Source organism: Sceloporus occidentalis, unplaced genomic scaffold (assembly GCF_023333645.1).
Source record: "Sceloporus occidentalis isolate IW3139 unplaced genomic scaffold, rSceOcc1.0.p SCAF_124, whole genome shotgun sequence".
Taxonomy (NCBI): Eukaryota; Metazoa; Chordata; class Lepidosauria; order Squamata; family Phrynosomatidae; genus Sceloporus; species Sceloporus occidentalis.
This window is the reverse complement of record NW_028317104.1, coordinates 1,526,344-1,547,272: the sequence shown is the minus strand read 5'-3', so window position 1 is coordinate 1,547,272 and position 20,929 is coordinate 1,526,344. Positions and strand designations below refer to the sequence as shown.

The 20,929-nt window shown below is 41.9% G+C and overlaps 1 protein-coding gene across 1 annotated transcript in view; it reads left to right on the top strand.

Moving 5' to 3' along the window:
- The window catches only part of LOC149282011 (contactin-associated protein 1-like), a 101,452-nt gene extending 80,523 nt beyond the window's left edge, over nt 1-20,929 (top strand). Inside the window, exons 30-34 of the mRNA XM_089498682.1 lie at nt 2,969-3,096; nt 4,134-4,227; nt 15,637-15,867; nt 16,566-16,610; nt 20,742-20,929. Of these exons, the coding sequence (XP_089354808.1) occupies nt 2,969-3,096; nt 4,134-4,227; nt 15,637-15,867; nt 16,566-16,610; nt 20,742-20,929 (686 nt within the window). The remainder of the gene's footprint in view (nt 1-2,968; nt 3,097-4,133; nt 4,228-15,636; nt 15,868-16,565; nt 16,611-20,741) is intronic.

Here is a 20,929-nt window from a genome sequence, read left to right as displayed (position 1 = left end):
TCCTGTATTTGCATGTATAGAATAATAATGTATGGAAACATAGCATTGCAGGTATAGAGCAACAGAACAATGCAAACACCCAGCATTGCTGGTATAGATCAAATGGAAATCACATGTAAATTCAGCACTGAGGGTATAGATACCCTGTATTTGCAGTTATATATAAATCATGTATGGGAACATAGGATAGCAGATATAGATCAACAGAATAACACAAAACCCCAGCTTTGCAGGTATAGATCAAATGGAATTCACATAAAATCTCAGCATTAAAGGTACAGATAAAAAAAACCCCTAAATTACTGGCATAAATCATAGGCTGCCCACCCCAAAGCCAGCCCTGGCGTCCACACTGCCCACATAGAACCTGGCCTGCACCCAGATAAGACACATAGGACTTGCCATCTTTGTCCCCAAACAGCCCAGCATGAGTCAACTTTGTCCCCAAACACCCTAGCCTGTGCCACCTTTGTCCCATAAACATTCTGCCTGTACCATTTTGGTCCCCAAGGCTCAAACACCCTGCTTATGCTATCTTTGCCTTTCCACAAGTCAATAACACATCCATGACACACACAAACACTTTTATAGTCACTCACTAATTGACACTTTCATTCACATAATTCATTAACACAATTTATTCTCCCACTCATTCACACAAATCATTTACACATATTCATTGATGCATTCCCATAAATTCTCTCTCATTCACACTTCATCCACACATTAATTCTTTCATTCTCACTCATTCACACAATTAATCCACAGATTAATTCCCTCATTCTCTCACTCATTCTCACTCTTTATTTCAGTTTTCTTACTACCCCCTCATTATCTCCCCCCTCTCCCCCATTTTCTCACTGTCTACACTCTTTCCCCTTCTCACTATCTACCCCATCTCCCCCCTCTCCCCTATTTGCTCACTGTCTACACTTTTTCCCCCTTCTCAATATCTACCCTCTCCCCTCCTTCTCATTATCTACCCTTTTATCATTTTTCAGCAAAACACACATACATACATTAACACACTCATATAGTTGGATGGGAACAAACATTGATACTTAATAAGACACACACTAGTATACATTTATACAGATACAGACCACAGTTATATACACTGACACACTTGTGTTTACAGTTGCACACTCTTACATGCACAAACTGAATACATTCACTCATCTACAGCAGCGCTGATCCAAATACATAAACTGACAACACGCACACACGCTTAGATTATTTTCAACATGGATCCTCCAGTTGGTTGAATGTGGTAAGAACAGGAGATGTGTACCCTGTGCAATGCCACTACAAATTGACATCCTGTCCAGGCCATAAGGCATATGTGCGGACAGGGGCATCCAACTCTTACTTCCTCAGTAGTTCATGTTGGATGGACACCCATATAAGGTTTATGCCCATGTTATTGAGCACTATAAAAAAAAAACCATGCACGTATGAAATGTCAATTCATTTTTACTTTGCAATAAACAATATAATAAAACCACGGGAAACCTTTGCACAGACATACACATAGGAGATGTAAAACAATTGGATATGCTCCTCTCATTCATCCTTTTTTAATAATAATTATACTTTATTTATAAAGCGCCGACAGATTGTGCAGCGCTGTACAAAGATGAAAATGTTACAGACAACGACAATATAGCAATTGACATACAAATACAAGAGGAATGAAGGGTCCTCCTCATCTGGTTTTTCTGTCAAATTATTAAGCGATATACTACTTGTTTTGTCCTGTCTGGCGCTATATAAAACAATATAATAATTAATATCAATACAATAAGGTGTGTATGTATGTATGTATGTATGTATGTATATATATATATATATATATATATATATATATATATATATATAATTATACTTGCATCTCTTTTACACAGGGGCTCTACTGGGTCTAAAACCAAATAAAACATTCTGTGAATCTAAAATATATTTTATCTTCTTAGCTTCAGAAGTTACATACACATGATCAGCCATAACATTATGACCACTGAGAGGCGAAGTGAATAACACTGACAATCTTGTTATCATGGCACCTGTCAGTGGGTGGGATATATTAGCCAGTGAGCATTTCATCCTCAAAGTTGATGTGTTAGAAGCAGGAAAATGGACAAGCGTAAGGGCCAAATCGTGATGGATAGACGACTTGGTCAGAGTAGCTTTAAAACTGCAACTCTTGTGGTGTGTTTTCTGTCTGCATTAGTCAGTACCTATCAAAAGTGGTCCGTGGAAGGAAAAGTGGCGAATCGGCAACAGGGTCTTGGTCGGCCAAGGCTCATTGATGCATGTGGGGGCCCAAGGCTGGTGCGTGTGGTCGAATCCAACAGATGAGCTACTGTAGCTGAAATTGCTGAAAAAGTTAATGCTACTTGTGATAGAAAGTTGTCAGATCAGACAGTGTATCACAGTTCGTTGCTGGGGCTGTGTAGCCACAGACCAGTCAGGGTGCCCATGCTGACCCCTGTCCACTGCCAAAAGTGCCTACAATGGGCACGTGAGCATAAGAACTGGACCACAGAGCAAAAAACGTCCGTTCAACCACGGTTTCTTTTACAACACATGGATGGCTGGGTGTGTGTGCATCACTTACCTGGAGAACACATGGAGGCCCCACCTTTCAACTTACAGGACTTAAAGGATCTGCTGCTAATGTCTTGGTGCCAGATACCACAGCACACCTTCAGAGGTCATGGGAAGTCCATGCCTCGATGGGTCAGGGCTGTTTTGGTGGCAAAAGAGAAACCCATACAATATTAGGCAGGTGGTCATAGTGTTATGGCCATAAAATGTAACTTCCCATCTTAATCTGTTGTTTTTCCCTTTTCCCCACCATTAAATTGTGAAAGTATGAAGGCCTGGAGGTGCTGTGAGTGGATCCCTGCACATAGATATTATTTGTTTTTCCCATAATGCTTTTCTAAATAATTGCAATTATTCATTCTAGGGACTCTTCAATTGAATTATCAGCTTAACAAAAACCCTTATATCTATCAACTAAGTAAGAAAAATATGACTGATGGAAAACCTCACAGGGTCAATATCACCAGGGAATATCGTACAATTAATTACCAGGTAATCAAAGGCAAGGTCGTACTGATTATTAATAAAAGATGGTGGGTTGAGTAGTTATTGTAGCTTCACTTCAGGTCAATTTTGTTTTCTAGATGTAATTTTATAGGTAGTTCAGAAACAAAATCCAATGAATGATTATCATGTGGTTATAAAATTAAAGTAAAATTCTTAGCAGATTAGTACTTAGCACACTTGAGAGTCTGTCTAGAGGAAGACTGTGAGAACTTAAAGTCTGAGGTAAAAGAATGTATTCACTGAAGAGTGTGCTATCATAAATTACTGCTTGGTGAATTAATATTATAACACAGACAAGAGTGACAGAAAGGTACAGAAACAGAAACCACATTTTGAGGACCAGTGGAATAGGATTCTGGTTTTATTACACCAGAACAGGATTCTGCTGTCATAGTCAGTGGAATATCCTGGCATAGGCCAAACAGGCCTAGGGTGGCAGCAGCCCCTCCAATTCCAAACTGGGGAAAGATAATTTAATAGCACATCGCTCAGTACCATGCATTCCTCTAAGCGGGGATATGACTTTACAAGTGTGTGCCCGATAGAAAGGGTCTGGAGGTGGTTCCTAGGGGTAATGCCTAGGGTCAGGACTAAGACAGCTTTCAGCATATACTGTATATGACCATGGTCATATTACAGACTCCAAGAGAATTTATTGCCTTGTCACACGAAAACTACTCTGAAAACTACTTTGATACAATTGACTGGATGAACGCAAATGATATCTTGTAAAATAACCTGTAATTTTTTTTTTCATTGCCATAGTTCCAATTTAATTATGAATCTAATCTTGAATGCCAAACAGCACTACCAAGGGCTTTACAAAAAAACACAGGGAGGCAAATTGCATGTTGAGATTTGATTTTTTCGTTGATTCAATTAAAATAGGTTGTTGGTTTTCTTTGTTCAGAACAGTAGGGAGATATTTGTCGAAAAAGAAATGTTTTAAGAGAATCATTTTTCACCAAACTTACAATAAGATGTCAGATATTAATTACAAATAATTATTCTGCTTATTCTAGATTGACTATTATCCAGTGGTGACAAAAAAATTTCTTTTGTGGGACGAGTGGAAATTTGATTCCCCGAAAGCTCTTTATCTGGGACGGGTAGTGGGTAAGTATATACCATTTATTGCAGGGAATTCCTAAAAGGCATTTTTTACAAATATATAATTTTCGAAAGATATCTGCTTGTTGTAAAAAAATGTCCTCATCTGTACTGTTTGTACTATTCTAAGAAATTGGTTCTTGCGTATATTGTCCAGCCATGGTTTGTGATGACCACTATACCTCTGTGTAAAACTGTTGACGTCCACCTTTTTTTATAAATAAATTTTTATGAAAAATGTACATTAGACTTGCTAAAATATTACTTATTCAAAAAAGTGAGGTAATTCACCTAAACTCTAATTATTTCCCTGCCAGTTAAGAAAACAGGTTGTCTATGTATCTGTAAAAAGTAATCCGGTTTGTTCTCCACTGATGATCTGACCAAAAAAAAGGTCCTCCCAATCTGCCATGAAAATGTTTGCATAACTTGGTGCAAATCAAATCCCGACTGCAATTCCCTGTTTTTGTAGAAAAAAAACTTATATCAAACCAGAAAAATATCTTCCAGAATTATTTTAATCCCTTGTACTATAAACTCAAATCTGTTGAGAAGGTAAAGTATTCTCTTTTCTGCTTGACAGCCTAATTTATGAGAAGTAATGGTGTAAAGTTATGTTACATCACTGGTAACCAAAAGTAATCATTATCTAATTTCAAAGTTTTCAGATTCTTTAGAAAACTAATTGATCTTTAACCCCTTAACGTCCATTGCCGGGTCAGGCACGTCATGCAAAACGGTCACTTAACGACCTATGACGTGCCAGAAAGTGATCAACGATCCTAAACGAGATTGGCATGATGGGCCATGTCTGGCCCCTATTTAAAAAAAAAAAAAAAAAAAATTTAAGAAAAAAAGAAAAAGCTTAAAAAAAAATGGTAACATTTAAAAATGATTATGCATCAGAGGAACTATCCAGTTCCAGCAAAATGTAAAAAAAAAGTCCAAAAAGAGTAAAATAAATAAAATGAAAAAATAAAGTTTATTATTATGAGCAAGTGCTAAAATTAGCGCTGTATCTTCTCAAAAATCCTGACATGGAAAAATTTTAATAAAAGCATTTCAAATACCCAAGGGGTGTCTAATTTAAAAAAATGAATGGTTTGATGGGGTAAATTGGAGTGGTCGGGCTCAAAGATAGGGCATAGGCACAGACTGACCGAAATGGGGGAAAAAAAGCGCACTTCCAAAATGTGGCATTTTAACCCCAAACACCAGACAAACCCATACATGTTGGGTATGACTGAACTCGGGAGATGTTCCTGAACACATATTAGGGTGTTGTTTGATAGTGACGTATACCTGGAGCTATAAATTTATACCCAAAGTACAATTTGTGTGAAAAAAATACTACCACAAAGTGTGGCAAAGGCTGGTGGTAGAATCTGATGGATGGAAAGGGTTAAATACTACCATTTTAAGTACCTTGGGGTGTCTAGTTTTCAAAAATATATGGTTTTATGAGGTAAATTGTAGTGGCCAGGCTCAAAGATAGGGCATAGGCACAGACTGACCAAAATAGGGGGAAAAAGCGCACTTCCCAAATGTGGCCTTTTAACCCCAAACAGCAGTCAAACCCATGCATGGGTGGTATCACTGTACTCGAGAGATGTTGTTGAACACATATTAGGGTGTTGTTTGATAGGGACGTATACCTGGAGCTATAAATGTATACCCAAAGTACAATTTGTGTAAAAAAAAAATACCAAAAAAATACTAACACAAAGTGTGGCAAAGGCTGGTGGTAGAATATCATGCATGGAAAGGGTTAAAATTCTAGCATTCGAAATACCTTGGGGTGTCTAGTTTTCAAAAATATATGATTTGATGGGGTAAATTGCATTGGCCGGCTTCAAAGATACCCGAAATGGCACATGGGGGGAAGAATTACCAGATTTGGAAAAAATGGTTTTGAAATAGCAAAACGCTACTTGTACTTAATGCTCCATAACGTGCAGAAAAAAGCAAAAAAACATAAAAACATTGGGTATTTCTAAACTCAGAACAAATAGTAGAATATATTTAGTAGGTTTTTTCATTAGCTTTTTTGGATGAGTAAAAGATTTTTGGGGTAAAAGTCAGTAAATGTGGGGTTTTTTTTTTACATTTTTCATCATATTTTATTATTATTTTTATGGGAAATTAGATAATATGATTAAAACAATGGTATCTGAAGAAAGCCCTTCTTGTCCTGAAAAAAACAACATACAATTTGTGTGGGTTCACTAAATGAGTGAGGAGAAAATTACATCTAAACACGAACACCGCAAAAGTGTTAAAACAGCCTCGGTCCCAATGGTACAAAAGGTAAAACACAGCCTGGTCCTTAAGGGGTTAAGGTAAGGTGTTGTTTCAACTACATATGGTTGTCAAAAGAGATCCAAATATCCTGAAAGCCTTTCCCTGAAACTATGGGGCATCCTAGTGGTTCAGAAATGTTTTTGTGTTATTGTGCAAATCCAAAGCTCTAGGTAGAAAATACATATGCCACCCTTTTTCCAGATCACCCATTTTTTAGGACAACTCCCATGACACTTGTCAGTATTCTGAGAATGGGAGTTGAATTGAACAAAAGCTCATTAGCACAATGCCTTTGTGTTTTGATTTATCATGTTTTTTAATTGGGTGGAATGGCACTAAACACTTGGTTGGAGGCAAGATTATGGAACATGTCCATCAATACATCTTGTTTCCGATCAAGTGACAGCAGATGTATGGAGTAAGCAGATAACAGTTGTTTAATTCTGCCTAGCTTGACTGCACAGGCACATCAGGGAAATGCATCCCCTTAACAACAACTGACGTTCCTGGCACACCATCTGATTAAACAAACTTAGAAAGCGTTCTAAAATCACTTTCTTCTCCCAAATGGTGTTGCTGTAATGCCTCACCGTAAACTGCTGCATTGGCCCTTTGAAATCAGCTCCCAGAGCAACAGCGTGTGCCATATACAAAAGTCGGTAGTAGATCTAGTACACGGATAGAGTCAAAATACTAGTTTGAATTAACCTGGGGTGTCTAGTTTTGAGCTATAAGGTTTGATGGAGTAAATTGAACAGACTGGCTTCCCAAATAGGACATGGGTGCAGTATGACCAAATATGAAAAAATAGCTGTAGTGGCTCTTCAACGTGAGACTCTTTCAGTTCAGGTCATTTAGTTTATCTTATCCTTAGTTACAGATAGGGATGCAACAAAATAAATAAAGAAAACATCAACACAAAAAAACAAAATATCTCCTCTTATCCTCTGTGGATTGGATGGGGAAAGAGCGATCACAATCATCTAATCAGATTTGCAATTTAGCACCAATTGCAAATCAAAAAGTGAAGTAACTGGCATTATTTGTGCATCTTTCATAAAGGTCTTCATGTAATATAGTTTGAATACTATGTTATAAAATATTATTTATTATTGTAAAAGAAGATATTCCACACTCCATTTTCTTTCAATTGTCCAGAAAAAAAACAAACAGAAAATTGCTTTGGGAAAAAAAAAAAAATTTCTGAGATCTTGGCTGCACAACCCACTGCTCCTCCCTAAAAACCTAGTGGTAAATGTTTTGTTCCAGAGAACCTACTGGTCAAATTACTGCAAACCTAACATAATACAAAAGCTGCTGGTCACCCCGATAGAGTTGCTATGGTCCGTCTCTCGTCTCTTCTGGTGGCCCAGAAACGCTGTCAGGTGAACGCCCCCGGACACAGCTATCTATGTACCGTATTTGCTCGATTATAAGACGACCCTGATTATAAGACGACCCCCCAAAATCTGAATATTGACTTAGGAAAAAAAGAAAAAGCCTGAATATAAGACGACCCTAAAGGAAAAAAGTTTTACCAGTAAATGTTAATTCATGTAAACTATTTTTTTTAATAAAAGCTATGATTGAGAAAAATATTTTTTTTGTTTTTATTTCTTGTATTTTCCAACCTGTCCCCCAGTTACGCACATCTGCCCCCAGGCTTGCCACTCCAATATGGCACTGTGGCCCATGATATGCCTTTTAACCCTCTATATGCCACTGTGCCCCATGGTATGCCTTTTGACCCCCTATGTGCCACTCTGCCTCCAGAAATGCCTTATACCCCTATATGCCACTCTGCCTCCAGAAATGCCTTATACCCCTATATCCCATTCTGGCATTTAGGGGGTTAAAATGCATATTATGGGGCAGAGTGGCATATAGGGAGGTATAAGGCATTTCAGGAGGCAGAGTGGCATTAAGGGAGTTAAAAGGCATTGTATAGAGCACTCTGCCTCCAGAAATGCCTTATACCCCTATATGCCACTCTGGCATTTAGGGGGTTAAAATGCATATTATGGGGCAGAGTGGCATATAGGTGTATAAGGCATTTCAGGAGGCAGAGTGCTCTATTAAATGCCCCCTTAACGCCACTCCAGAAATGCCCTATGCCCCCATTTAACACACACACACACACACACACACACCCTATACCCCCATTTAACTAACACACACACACACACACACTCTCCCCTCCCCTCCCCTCTCAGCCCTCTCTTACCGGTGCTTCCAGCCGGGGCAGCGGGTTGACGTCGCCTTCTGCTGCAGCCGGAAGGAGGTGGAGTTGGCAGCGGGGGTTTGTATCCGTCCGTCGCGTATACTTTCCCCGGCAGTCAGAGATCAGAGTTCCCCGCACCGGTGCGGGGAACTCTGATCTCTGACAGTCGGGGAAGGTTTGCGCGACGGACGCAGACAACCCCCGCTGCTAGCCACACCTCCTTCCGGCTGCAGCGGACGTTGTCTACGCGGATCGCGTAGACGTCAACCCGCTGCCCCGGCAATACAGCAGGAAGCACCGGTAAGTGTGTGTATGATGGGGGGGGTGAGACAGGAGGATCCAGGTCCCCTGCAGCGGTGCGGGGGATCTGGATCTTAGTCTCCTAATCAGACTCTATTTGAGGTCTGATTAGAAGACGACCCCGATTAGAAGACGAGGGGTATTTTTCAGAGCATTTGCTCTGAAAAAAACCTCGTCTTATAATCGATCAAATACGGTATTTTATTGTATACCTTCCTGCTTCCAAAGGTAATACTGTCATCGTCATGGTTGTTGACCATTGCTTCAAAATGTGCCATTGCACATCTCTCAAAACATTGCCATTGGCGCAAGAGCTCGAGATCACGTATCAGTTAATCTCCAGATTTTGGCATTCTTTCTGGCCAAATGGCAATTTGACTATACTTTTCCCTGGCCTACCGTCCACCAACCAACAGTGTGACGGAACCGTCTAACCAAGCTTTGGAACAATTCCTTTGCTGCTATGTCTCGGATCATCACATTAACCGGTCTGATCTGTTGCCTTTGGCAGAGTTGCCCGTAATGGCACTATTAACTCGTCCTCTCAATTGTCTCTGTTCTTGAGTGAACTATGGGCTTCAGTCACTGTTGCCTGATTTGTTCATGTCTCAGAACATTCTGGCTTTGGAGGATCATCCTAGTTCCACATGGGTACATATTCAAGTCCTACGTAGATACATGCAGTGTCAAAAACTCCAGGCAGGTGCCTACCTGCACCTTCTTACCAGGTTGAGGAGAGGGTTTGGTTGTCTTCTCGTAACCTGAAACTTTGCGTGCCTACCCAGAAACTGGTTCCCCGCTACATTGAGCTTTATCGCATTCTCCATAAGGTAAACCGTTTGCGTACTCTCTAGACCATCCTCAAGCTATGCAAATCTCCGACGTTTCCCAGGTATAACACCTCAAACCCCTTGTATGAAATTGGTTCAAGAACTTACCGGCCTGTTTATTTCGGCACTCATGATGAGTGTGAAATACGCAGCATTTTTGATTCCTGCATGTCCAGGGGTTGACTTTGATACCTAGTATACTGGAACGGTTAGAGCCTGGAGGAACGATCCGGGGTTTCTTCTACTGATGTCCACAAACCCGCTCTCTTTCGGGCCTTTCATCAAAGATATCCCCTCAAGCCTTGCTCTTTCCCTTAGGGGAGGGGTTATTGAGGAAGGGGTGCTGTAAGGGTTCTCATCCTTCTACCACTCCACTCCTTGCTTTTGCTCTATTAAACAGGCACACTGCTACCTGATTAGCTAGACCCTTTCTTGCTGTGCTCTGGCTATTTAAGCTCCAAAGCTCCCTCCCCTTGTATAGTTTCTGACCTCCTTTGTTGCTGCTGCTGTTTTCTGTGTATGATCCTGGTTTGGTTGACTGATTATACTGGTCCCTGATCCTGGCTTCCATTCTTGACACAGCTGCCTTCTGTGCTCCTGACACTTCGTTCATCTGTCTACAACTGTGGACTGTAATAAAGGTGTTATTTTACTGCTGTAACAGCTAACAACTTACCTGCGGCTGCTACAGTCGTAGCAGCCTCCCGCAGACACTGCCGGACAGGATCCTCGTGCATGCGCACGCCACTCCTAAGATAGCTGACCATTTACTCCTGTGGCAGTAGACGCATGTGCAGCCCATTTCTCTGTGTATTTATGCAATTAGCTTGAGGCGAGGTTATCTGCCTGGGGGCTATTTGAGGGCTCCTTAGCTGTCCACTAACTGCCTTTCTTGCTTTGTTTCTCTGGGCTCAGTTGCAATTTTGTGTTGCTCCAAGTTCTGACTTTGGCACCAAGGTGGCCTTCATCATTAATCTATTACGAGAGGAGGCTGTGGCTTGGAACAGAATTCTCCCTTATTGGACAATGCCAACGCCTTTATTTCTTACTTTTGGGCTGTTTTTGATGCTCCGAGTCGTCGCGATAAGGCTGAGGTATCAATGATGGACTTACAGTAAGGCAAAAGAACTGTTGCTCAGTACGTGGTTGAATTCCGTACCTTAGCCTTTGAGACTAAGTGGAACAATGAGGTGCTGAGGGCGCTTTCGGAGAGGGCTTAATGACCACCTGAAGGATGCCCTGACTTATCTGGACCTTCTTGAGAATTTAGAGAATCTCATTGCTCTTTGCCTCAAATTGGATACCGAGGAACGCAAGCAAGAGAGAGACAGAGATAGGAGACCTTGTCCTTTTCAGCCTTCTACATATTCTTCACCTTGTCCTGATTACGCTGTTGCTTCTGCAGAGGAACCCGTAGAGATTGGCCCCATTCAGCATCTGTCTGAAGAGGAGAAAAGACACTGCAGAGTTCTAGGACTTTGTCTATACTGTGGTCAAAAGGGTCACAAAGTAGTATCCTTCCCCCGGGAAATGCCAGGGCTTAGTGGAATTCGGGGGTGGCCCACTGAGCATTTCTTCTATCACACCTCCCGTCCAAAATAGACTTTTAGCTCCAGCTACTCTCCAGTGGACAGGCCACCAAGTGGCCACACTAGCTTTCATGGATTTGGGTGCTGCCGGGAACTTAATTGACTCCGTCTGGGCCAACAGCATGTGTATTCGGCTTATTCCCTGTACCCACTTTAAAGCTATTTCTGCACTGGATGGCTCTCCTCTCGGATCTGGAATTGTCTCACTCCACTATGCACATCCAGATGACCATAGGAGTTCTTCATGTAGAGTCCATTTCCCTCCATGTCCTTCACAGTCCCCACATACCGTTGATTTTAGGACTCTTCATAACCCCACTATTGATTGGGAAGCAAGACAGATTTCAGCATGGAGTGCCTCTTGCCAAGTCTCCTGTCTGCAGAATTATCCTACAGTTCACACAGTACTCGAATCTCCTGTAGAAGACCCTCGTGCTCTTATTCCCCCACAGTATCATGAGTTTCTAGATGTGTTCTCTAAACAGAGGGCAGAGAGACTTCCTCCCCACCGTCCTTATGACTGCACCATTCAACTACTCCCGTGAACGGCACTGCCTTCTAGGAAGAACTTATCCTCTCTCGGAACCTGAAAATCACGCCCTCTCTCAGTATATCGAGGAGAAACTCCGCAAGGGATTTATTCGGGCGTCTAATTCCCCAGATGGTGCAGGATTTTTTTTTTGTTAAAAAGGATGGTTCTCTCCGCTCGTGCTGTATTCCAGAGCTTTATTAACGATATCTTTTGTGATATGTTGTTGTCTCATGTTATAGTCTATCTTGACGACATATTGATTTACTCCAAGACTTTGCAGGAACATCATGCTCATGTCCGGTCAGTGCACCAATGGCTCAGGGAGAACAACTTATTCGCCAAGGCAGAGAAGTGTGAACTTGAAAAATCTCGCACCACCTTTTTGGGTTATGTCATTTCTGAAGGTCATCTGGAGATGGACCCCAATAAGCTAGCCGCAGTTACTCAATGGCGTTTTCCTGATGATCTTAAGGGTATCCATCGATTCATGAACTTCACCCAAATCGTTGCGCCCATCACCACCCTTACTAAGAAAGGCTCTAATCGCCGGAAGCCCTTGCAGCTTTCCACCGTCTCAAAGGCGCATTTGCGTCTGCTCCTATCCTGAAACATCCAGATCCTACTAAATCGTTTATTGTAGAAGTGGACGCTTCTGAACTAGGTGTTGGGTGTCACTAACGGTGGTTCAGGCTGTGGATCCACGCTGCAGTACAAGGAAAGGCGCCCCCAAGCGGTGATGACAAGCAGTGCAGGAACAAACAGATGGCACTAGGAGCTGGCAATCGGATAGTCGGGGTCACAAGCAGAGGTCAGGACAGGCAGCAAACAACGGATAGCCGGGGTCACAAGCAGAGGTCGGGGCAGGCGGCAAACAACGGATAGTCGGGGTCACGAGCAGAGGTCGAGGCAGGCAGCAAACAACGGATGGTCAGGTTCAAGCAAAGTTCAGGCAACAAAAAGGCAAATAAATAAGTTTCTGGAACGCTAGTGATGGCAATAAAGGCACTATCACAGGCAAGGGGTACATGCAGACTGAAGGTTTAAATAGTCCTCTAGCTCAGGATCCTCCTACCCCCTAAATTAGGGGGAGGAGGAAAAGAGATAAGTACCCCTTTAAGACGCGGCATAAATATTCATGAGATAGCTCTCATGCTGCTGAGACGCTCGTCCCGTCTAACCTCAGATCACCACACGGGGGCGCGCGTCTAACGGCCGGATGGACCACAACGCGTCTTCCCGTGAACAGAACGAGCAGGGGGCTGAACACGCGGGCTGCGACTCGGCTCCCCTGCTCGCGGCAACGCTGGAACCGCCGGAACCGCCTGCAAGGTAACATTGGGGCTGTGCTTTCTCAGAGACCCATCTTCCAATAAAATCAACCCCTATGCCTATTTCTCCAGGCGTTTCACTCCTGCAGAACGCAATCATGATGTCGGCAACAGGGAACTGTTAGCCATCAAATTGGTATTCGAAGAATGGTGTCACCTCTTGGAAGGCTCTGAAACTCCGATCCTGGTCTACACCCATCATAAGAACCCCTCTTATCTTGAGAGAGCCTTAATCCTAGACAAGCTCGGTGGGCATTATTCTTCACTCGATTTAACTTCCGAATCACGTACCGTCCTGGGTCAAAAAATATAAAGGCCGATGCCCTTTCTCGACAATATGAGGACAATTTGCAGAGACCACATATGATTCCATCATCCCTGGGAATCTTATTATTGGTACCATCAGCACCAATCTTACCCAACTGATTGCCGGCTCTCAATATCCACGACCCATTTCTCTCCAAGTTCCTAACCAACGTCTGTTCGTCCAGCCTCGATTTATTAAACCCTTGCCTGCCCGGTTCCATGCTTCTCCCGTGGCAGGTCACCGAGGAATTCGCAACACCCGGTTTCTTCTTCGAAGGACCTATTGGTGGCCCAACGTGTCAAGACATCAAAGACTTCATCCGTGCTTGCTCAGTATGCGCTCGTCACAAAGTCCCATGTTCCAAGAAGTCCGACTACTCGACGACTTCTCCCTGCTGCCAAGCGAAAACAACAGAAGGCAGCTAATCTGCATTGCTCTCGCGCTCCATGTCTCCAGTCTGGTGATAAAGTATGGCTTTCTACCAAGAATTTACATTTACGCCGGAATTCCAGAACTCTGGGTCCCAAATACATAGGCCCCTACACGGTTTACTCTAGGATTAATGCTGTATTGTACAAACTGGACCTACCTGCTTCCATGTAGATATCAGATTTTTTTCATATCTCCCAGCTTAAACCGGGTCAGTTACAATATCTTATTGACTGGAAAGGTTATGGTCCAGAGGAGAGATCCTGGGAACCCGTCTCCAATATCCATGCCCCGGCCAGGATTCGTGATTTTCATTTACGCTGGCCTTCCAAGCCTGGTCCTGGTTGCTCAGAGCGTGCCATTGTGGTGGGGGATGGTGTAACAGCTAACAACTTACCTGTGGCTGCTACAGCCGTAGCAGCCTCCCACAGACACTACCGGACAAGACCCTCGCGCATGAGCACGCCACTCCTAACATGTCATTTACTCATGTGACAGTAGACGCATGTGCAGCCCATTTCTCTGTGTATTTTTGCAATAAGCTTGAGGCGGGGTTATCTGCCTGGGGGCTATTTGAGGGCTCCTTAGCTGTCCACTAACTGCCTGTCAAATAGTTTCTTGCTTTGTTTCTCTGGGCTCGGTTGCGATTTTGTGTTGCTCCAAGTTCTGACTTCGACTTTGGCTTCGTCTCACGGCTATCCTGACTTCTCCAATCGCGATTATCTGGACTTCTCCAGCCCCTACCCAGCTTCGTTTTGGTGTGCCTTTCCCGTACCATTGTGCCTGCCTCTGGCTTGTGCTCCGGTTCTGCACTGTGGATCCTCAGCTACTGATCCTGACCATTATTGACCATTACAACTGCACTTCTCATCTCCCTCTGGTAGTTTGTTCTTGACAAGAAGTCAGAAAAGGTGCTTTTTTCAAATTTTCACCACATTTTAGATTTTTATTGCGTAAATTAGATGATATGAACAATCTAATGGTAAAGAAAGCCCTCCTTGTCCTGCAAAATAGAAAATATAATTTGAGTGGGTACACTAAATGAGGAAGAAGAAAATTACAGCTAAACGTAAACATTTTAGAATACCCATTGCCACAAAGGGTACAAAAAAGGCCAAAGCTGGCGTGTTTTAAGTGTAACAAATGTTGTAGGACAGATCCGCAGTGAGATGGGAAACTACTGTCTAAATCTGTTGCCGGGACTTGAGATCTAAAGTGAGGTGCCAAAAAAGAACTAGGCAGCAAGATCCGAGCAGGCTGTCTACTAGTCAAAGTCAAAACAAAGCCAAGGTCTCATACATGGAAATCTATGGGCAAAAGAATGCACTCAAGTACAACAAGATAACTAATTGAACGGGGGATGAGAAACTGGGTAATGAGTATTACAGTCTAAGTGTGCATTACAAACAATATCCTTAAAAATCAATGCTTTATTGCAAGCCCTCATGATAATAAGTAGCTGTGCTTTGCAGCTGTACTATCGGGATTATGGTAAAATTAAGAAACTAATCTGTGGCTAGGCTGCAAAATTAAAATAATATTTTTGTAGCATGTGAACACTTTGACTTTCCTTTTTAGAGACTGGCACCATTGATCCAGAGATACAAAAATTTAACACACCCGGTTTCAGAGGTTGCTTAGCCGATGTGCGCTTTAACAATATCACTCCCATAAGGGACTATTTCAGACCCTCTGACTCAGCAGCTGTTATTACTGTGAAGGGAACTCTAGTGGAGTCAAACTGTGGGGCCATGCCTATGGAGATATTCCACATGCCCTATGACATGGATCCATGGTACATGGGAACAGGTGAGTTCCAATTTACTTCTGATGACATTCCAGTGTAAAATGCTGCATGTAATGCAATAATTATTTTCATATTTTAAATAAATCTAAAATAGGCTAGTAGTATGGTAAGTGATATTTGAGAATGATGTGTGCACCACACATCTCCACCAGAAGAAAATATAAAATATATACCAATTAACATATCGAGTAAGTAAAAAAAATTCTAATTGATTTGTATATATTTATTCCACTGTTTTACGTATGCAATTCATCTGTCAAAAAGCTAACCTCATAATGTCAGGGTGGTCTTTAAGGGAGAACCCATGTCAAATTATTTTCACAGGCACATTCCTTTGTTCCTGATCTAACAGCAATCCATGCACACACACTAGCATGGTAATGTGTCAGACTGGTTCCTGTTCGGTAGGCTGAGGGAGTTGCGTGGATGAAAAAAGACAATGAAAGGCAAACAAGCAAAAATACAGCAGGTAGAGATAGACATGGAGATAAAGAGATAGGAACCTAAAACAAATGCCGTTTGAGAGAGACAGAGGGTGAGAGAAACAGACCTAAAGAGACAGACATACAGAGACAGTGCAGTGGTGTTAAGAGGCTCAATGGACATCTGCTTTGGCACCCTATGGAACACTTGGCCCTTAGGTGCTGCTCTTCGTTTGCTATCCATGCTAACTATAGTTATGTTTATTTTTGCTTTACAGCTTTCCCTCATGTTCATGACGATGGTCTAGCTGGGATAATTGCATGTAAGTAAGATACCTTAATTCATAGAACTGCAAAAAGGATTGATAATTGCTATTAGACACATTCAGACATTACTACCTGTACTAGTAGATGTCTTGTTAAGCTTTATATAAAATGAGACTTTACCTACCCAGAGATTAAAAAGCTGTGCCGACGCAGCGGGCAACAATATTCTAAGATCCAAGGCAATATCATCAACGTGACAGTCACAGAAATACAGCAGTCTGTACATAGTAGGGATAGCAGGCATCATCACCAGCCATGGGCAAACAAAAAGCCGTTGAGCTTATCCACATAAAATAGAAATTACCACCCTCCCAAGAGGGAAATATAAGACCAGGGAAGGAGTGAGAAGGGGAACCAAGAAGGGAAAGAAAGAAGAGGAGAAGTATAGCAGGGGAACATAACACATACAAACAAGACACCAGGGGAGAAACAAAAGGGGGGGGGACAGAGCGAGGGGCAAAAAAAAAGAGGAAAGAAAGGGCGGAAGCCCAACCCGGCACCAAAGCGCCATGCTCCCCAAACAAACATCATCACTGTTGCAAAAGAGGTTGAGTAAGTGGGTCCGCCAGGAACGAGAGCCAGTGAAACCACGTCCGAAGATATTTCACATGGCGGTCCTCAGAATGCATCGCCAGTTCCTCAAACACCCTAATCAACTCAACTTGTTTAATCAGCTTGGAAATCTTACTCAGTGCATATCATGCTATATGTATGCACACTTGAAACAGCAATTCGTAGGTCCATATATGTGTGGCACGTGAGCAATTGGTCTCTCTGAAAGCTCAGATTGCAGCTCTGAATAGGCTTATTGAAACATTGAGAGGGCTTGACAATCTTGAGAGGAGTCTCTTGCTTACTGAGCTGAGCTTATATGGGGCCCCAAGCAATGAGGGAGATCATCCGTCAGAAGGGAGACAGGCACATAGCTGAGACAGTTAGACATGGTTGCAGTGAGGGAAGGAAGAGGAAAGACAGTACAGAGTTTTTCCATCCCCAAAAATTGCTCATTTAAGTGCAAGTGAGCAGGGATTGAGTGCAAGTGACCAGGGATTGCTGGAAAAAGCTGTTCTCCCAGGTGTACAGGGGATCCAAAAGGAGAGGGAAGCCCGGGCAGATTGTGGTGGTAGGGGATTCTATAATTAAGAGAACAAACAGGGTAATCTGTGGCTCTGAAAGCAGCAACCAAATGGTTTGCCGTCTCTCGGATGCCCGGGTTCGGCATGTTGCAGAGATTATTGGGAGGGGCTGGTGAGGATCCAGCTGTCTTGGTGCACAACAGCACCAATGACATAGTAGGAGGAAGATGGAGAGTCATAAAAGGTAATTTTAGAGATTTAGGAAATAAGATTAAAAAAAGGACCTCCAAAAGTAGTATTCTCTGAGATACTACCTGTGCCATGTGCTACACCAGAAAGACAGCGGGACATTAGGCAGCTAAATGCATGCCTGAAGTCTTGGTGTAAAAAGGAGGGCTTTGGGTTTTTAGAGCACTGGGCTGATTTTGCTCTGTATAGTAGTGATGGATTGCACCTGAATGCAAGAGGGTCCAATGTACTTGTGGAGAGAATGGCTAGACGGTTGGAGGAGATTTTGAACTAGGAATGGGGGTGAATAAATACCGGGCTAGACACTATAGAAAGGGAAGGTGCTTTAGTTAGTAACCAGATGGGTCATGTCTACAAATGCTCACAGTTTAGGGAAAAAGATACATGAACAGTAGTGAAAGGTAACATAAAATCTAAGCTAACACAAGTTGGTGAGGAGAACACAGTCAGTTTGGGTAACATTACAATTTGGTAGAGGAGTTAGATAATCTACTATTTGAAGAAACTGGATTGGAAAGGGGGAAGTTATAATCATGAAAATGTGCCTGGTGTACAGATATCCTAAACTCCCTACTGGGGTTATCTTTAAAACAAGTAGTTAAGGAGCCAACTCGTAAGGAGGCTATATTAGATTTAGTGTTCACAAATTGAGATTTGTTAACAGATATTTCTGTAGTTGAAGGTTTGGGATCTAATCATAAGTAAGTGTGGTTTAACCCTTAATGACAATTGACGGCCTGGGCACGTCACCTGAAAATGAAGACTTAACAACAATTGATTTGCCTGGACCGTCATGACTTCAAACGTTCGCTTTCTGCACCCAAACGGTGTTGCTGTAATGCCTCATTGTCGAGGCGTTCAGCAACACCGCGATCAGCATCAGGGGCCATGATCAACGATCACCTTCTAAACTTTAATGGTGTCGCTGAAATACCTTGATCAGGAGGCATTCAGCGTCACCGAACTCCCACCCCAGGACGCGCCGTGATCGCTCCTGAGAGAGGTCACAACCGCTACTGCGAGTGATTTTGCCACTCACGAGATAGGGGCGTCCTTTAAAAAAAAAAAAAATGGAGTTGAAACTAATTCTCAGGACGGTCTCTCCAGACCCTCTTGAGAATCTGGCTCCACTTGCAGGTTGAATACAGGTACTGCATTCGACCATGCAAGTCAGTGGATACAAAAAATTGTAAAATGTAAAAATGATTTCCCACTGATGTCACCTTCAGGGGAACCTTCACAATATTTTTGTGAGCAAGTCCTAAAATTAGTGCTTTAGCTTAAAAAAAATACTCACATGGAAAGAGTTAAAATTCTGGCATGTTAAATGCCCATGGAGTGTCTACTTTTAAAAAAAATTTATGATTTGATGGGGTAAATTGAATTGGCCGGGTTCAACAATATCACAATTAACACAGGGGGAAGGATGACCACACGTCTAATTTCCAATTAGAAAAATGCACACATCCCAAATGTGGCCTTTTAGTTCCCAAAAACCCAACATGCATCTGGGGTATCGCTGTACTCAGGAGATGTTGCTGAACACATAGGTGTTGTGTGACTGCGACATATACCAGGAGCTGTAAATTCATACCTAAAGTAGGGGGAAAAATACACAAAAAATACCATTGAAAAAATGCTGGTGGTAAAATGTGTACATGCAAAGAGTTAAAAACCAGCATTTAAAATACCCTGGGGTGTCTAGTTTTCAAAAATATATGGTTTTATTGGGCACACTGAAATGGCCAAGATCAAAGATGTACCAAATAGTAGACTTGTGCATTCGTCTTCGGGCGAACATGAAAACAAGTGCGTTCACCATTGAAAAATGCGCACTTCCCAATGTACTCAGTAGTTGCTGAACAGATATTGGGGTATTGTTTGACAGTGACATATACCAGGAGCTGTATATACATACCTGAATTAAAATGTGTGTGTGGGAAAAAAATTCTCACATGGAAAGAGTTAAAATACTAGCATTTGAAATACCTTGGGTTGTCGAGTTTACAAAAAATATAGCTTCAAAGATGTCCCAACTAGCACATGGAAGCATTTAAAAAAAAATGTTTTGAAATAGCAAAATGTTACTTGTATGTATTGCCCTATAACTTGCAAATTAAAACATTGGCTATTTCTAGGATACTCAGGATACAAAGTAGAATCTAGTTACCATTTTTTTCCATTAGCTTTTGTAGATAAGTAAAAGATCTTTCAACAAAAGTATATTTTATTTTACAGTAAATTAGATGATATGCTCAAAATAACTTTCTAAAGAAAGCCCTTCTTGTCCTGAAAAAAATATATAACTTTTGTGGGTTCAGTAAATGAGAAGAAAATTACAGCTAAACACAAGCACCGCAGAAATGTTAAAACATCATGAAGGGTACAGAAAACACAATCAGTCATTGTCACGAAGGGGTTAAGTAGTATTAAATGTAGAACTAGACACCATCAGGTTACACCTCAGTGGGGTTTAAAATACTAGATTGATTCTCCTACCCAATGTTTTCTACTTTTTATGAAACTTTTCTTGAAATGTTTCCTTGGTTACATATTAATCTTCTGTGGATTTTGAACAAAGGTGATCTGAATGTGTTTTCTTTAAATACGCTGTAATACTATTCTCAGTAGTTTAGTTGTCAGTGTTATCTGTCACAAACCTGGGCTTGCATAGTCAAATATTTGTTATAAAAACTGGATGTGTGAATTATTTCTCTGAGAGAGGTACCTTTTTTTACAGGTGAGAAGATCTGTCTAACCTAGAATTAATGCATGTTTTGTTATTTTCCTTCCTCTTAACAGTTATGGTGATATTCCTCTTCCTTCTCGCAATTGTGGCCTTGTTTATGGTTTATCATTATTTTCACCGATACAAAGGATCATACCTTACCAACGAGCCAAAAGCAATAGATGCACAAAACACCACAAAGTCTGTCTCTGTACAGAAAGAACCACTTCCACAGATTGAAGAAGAAGGTAAAGATGAATAG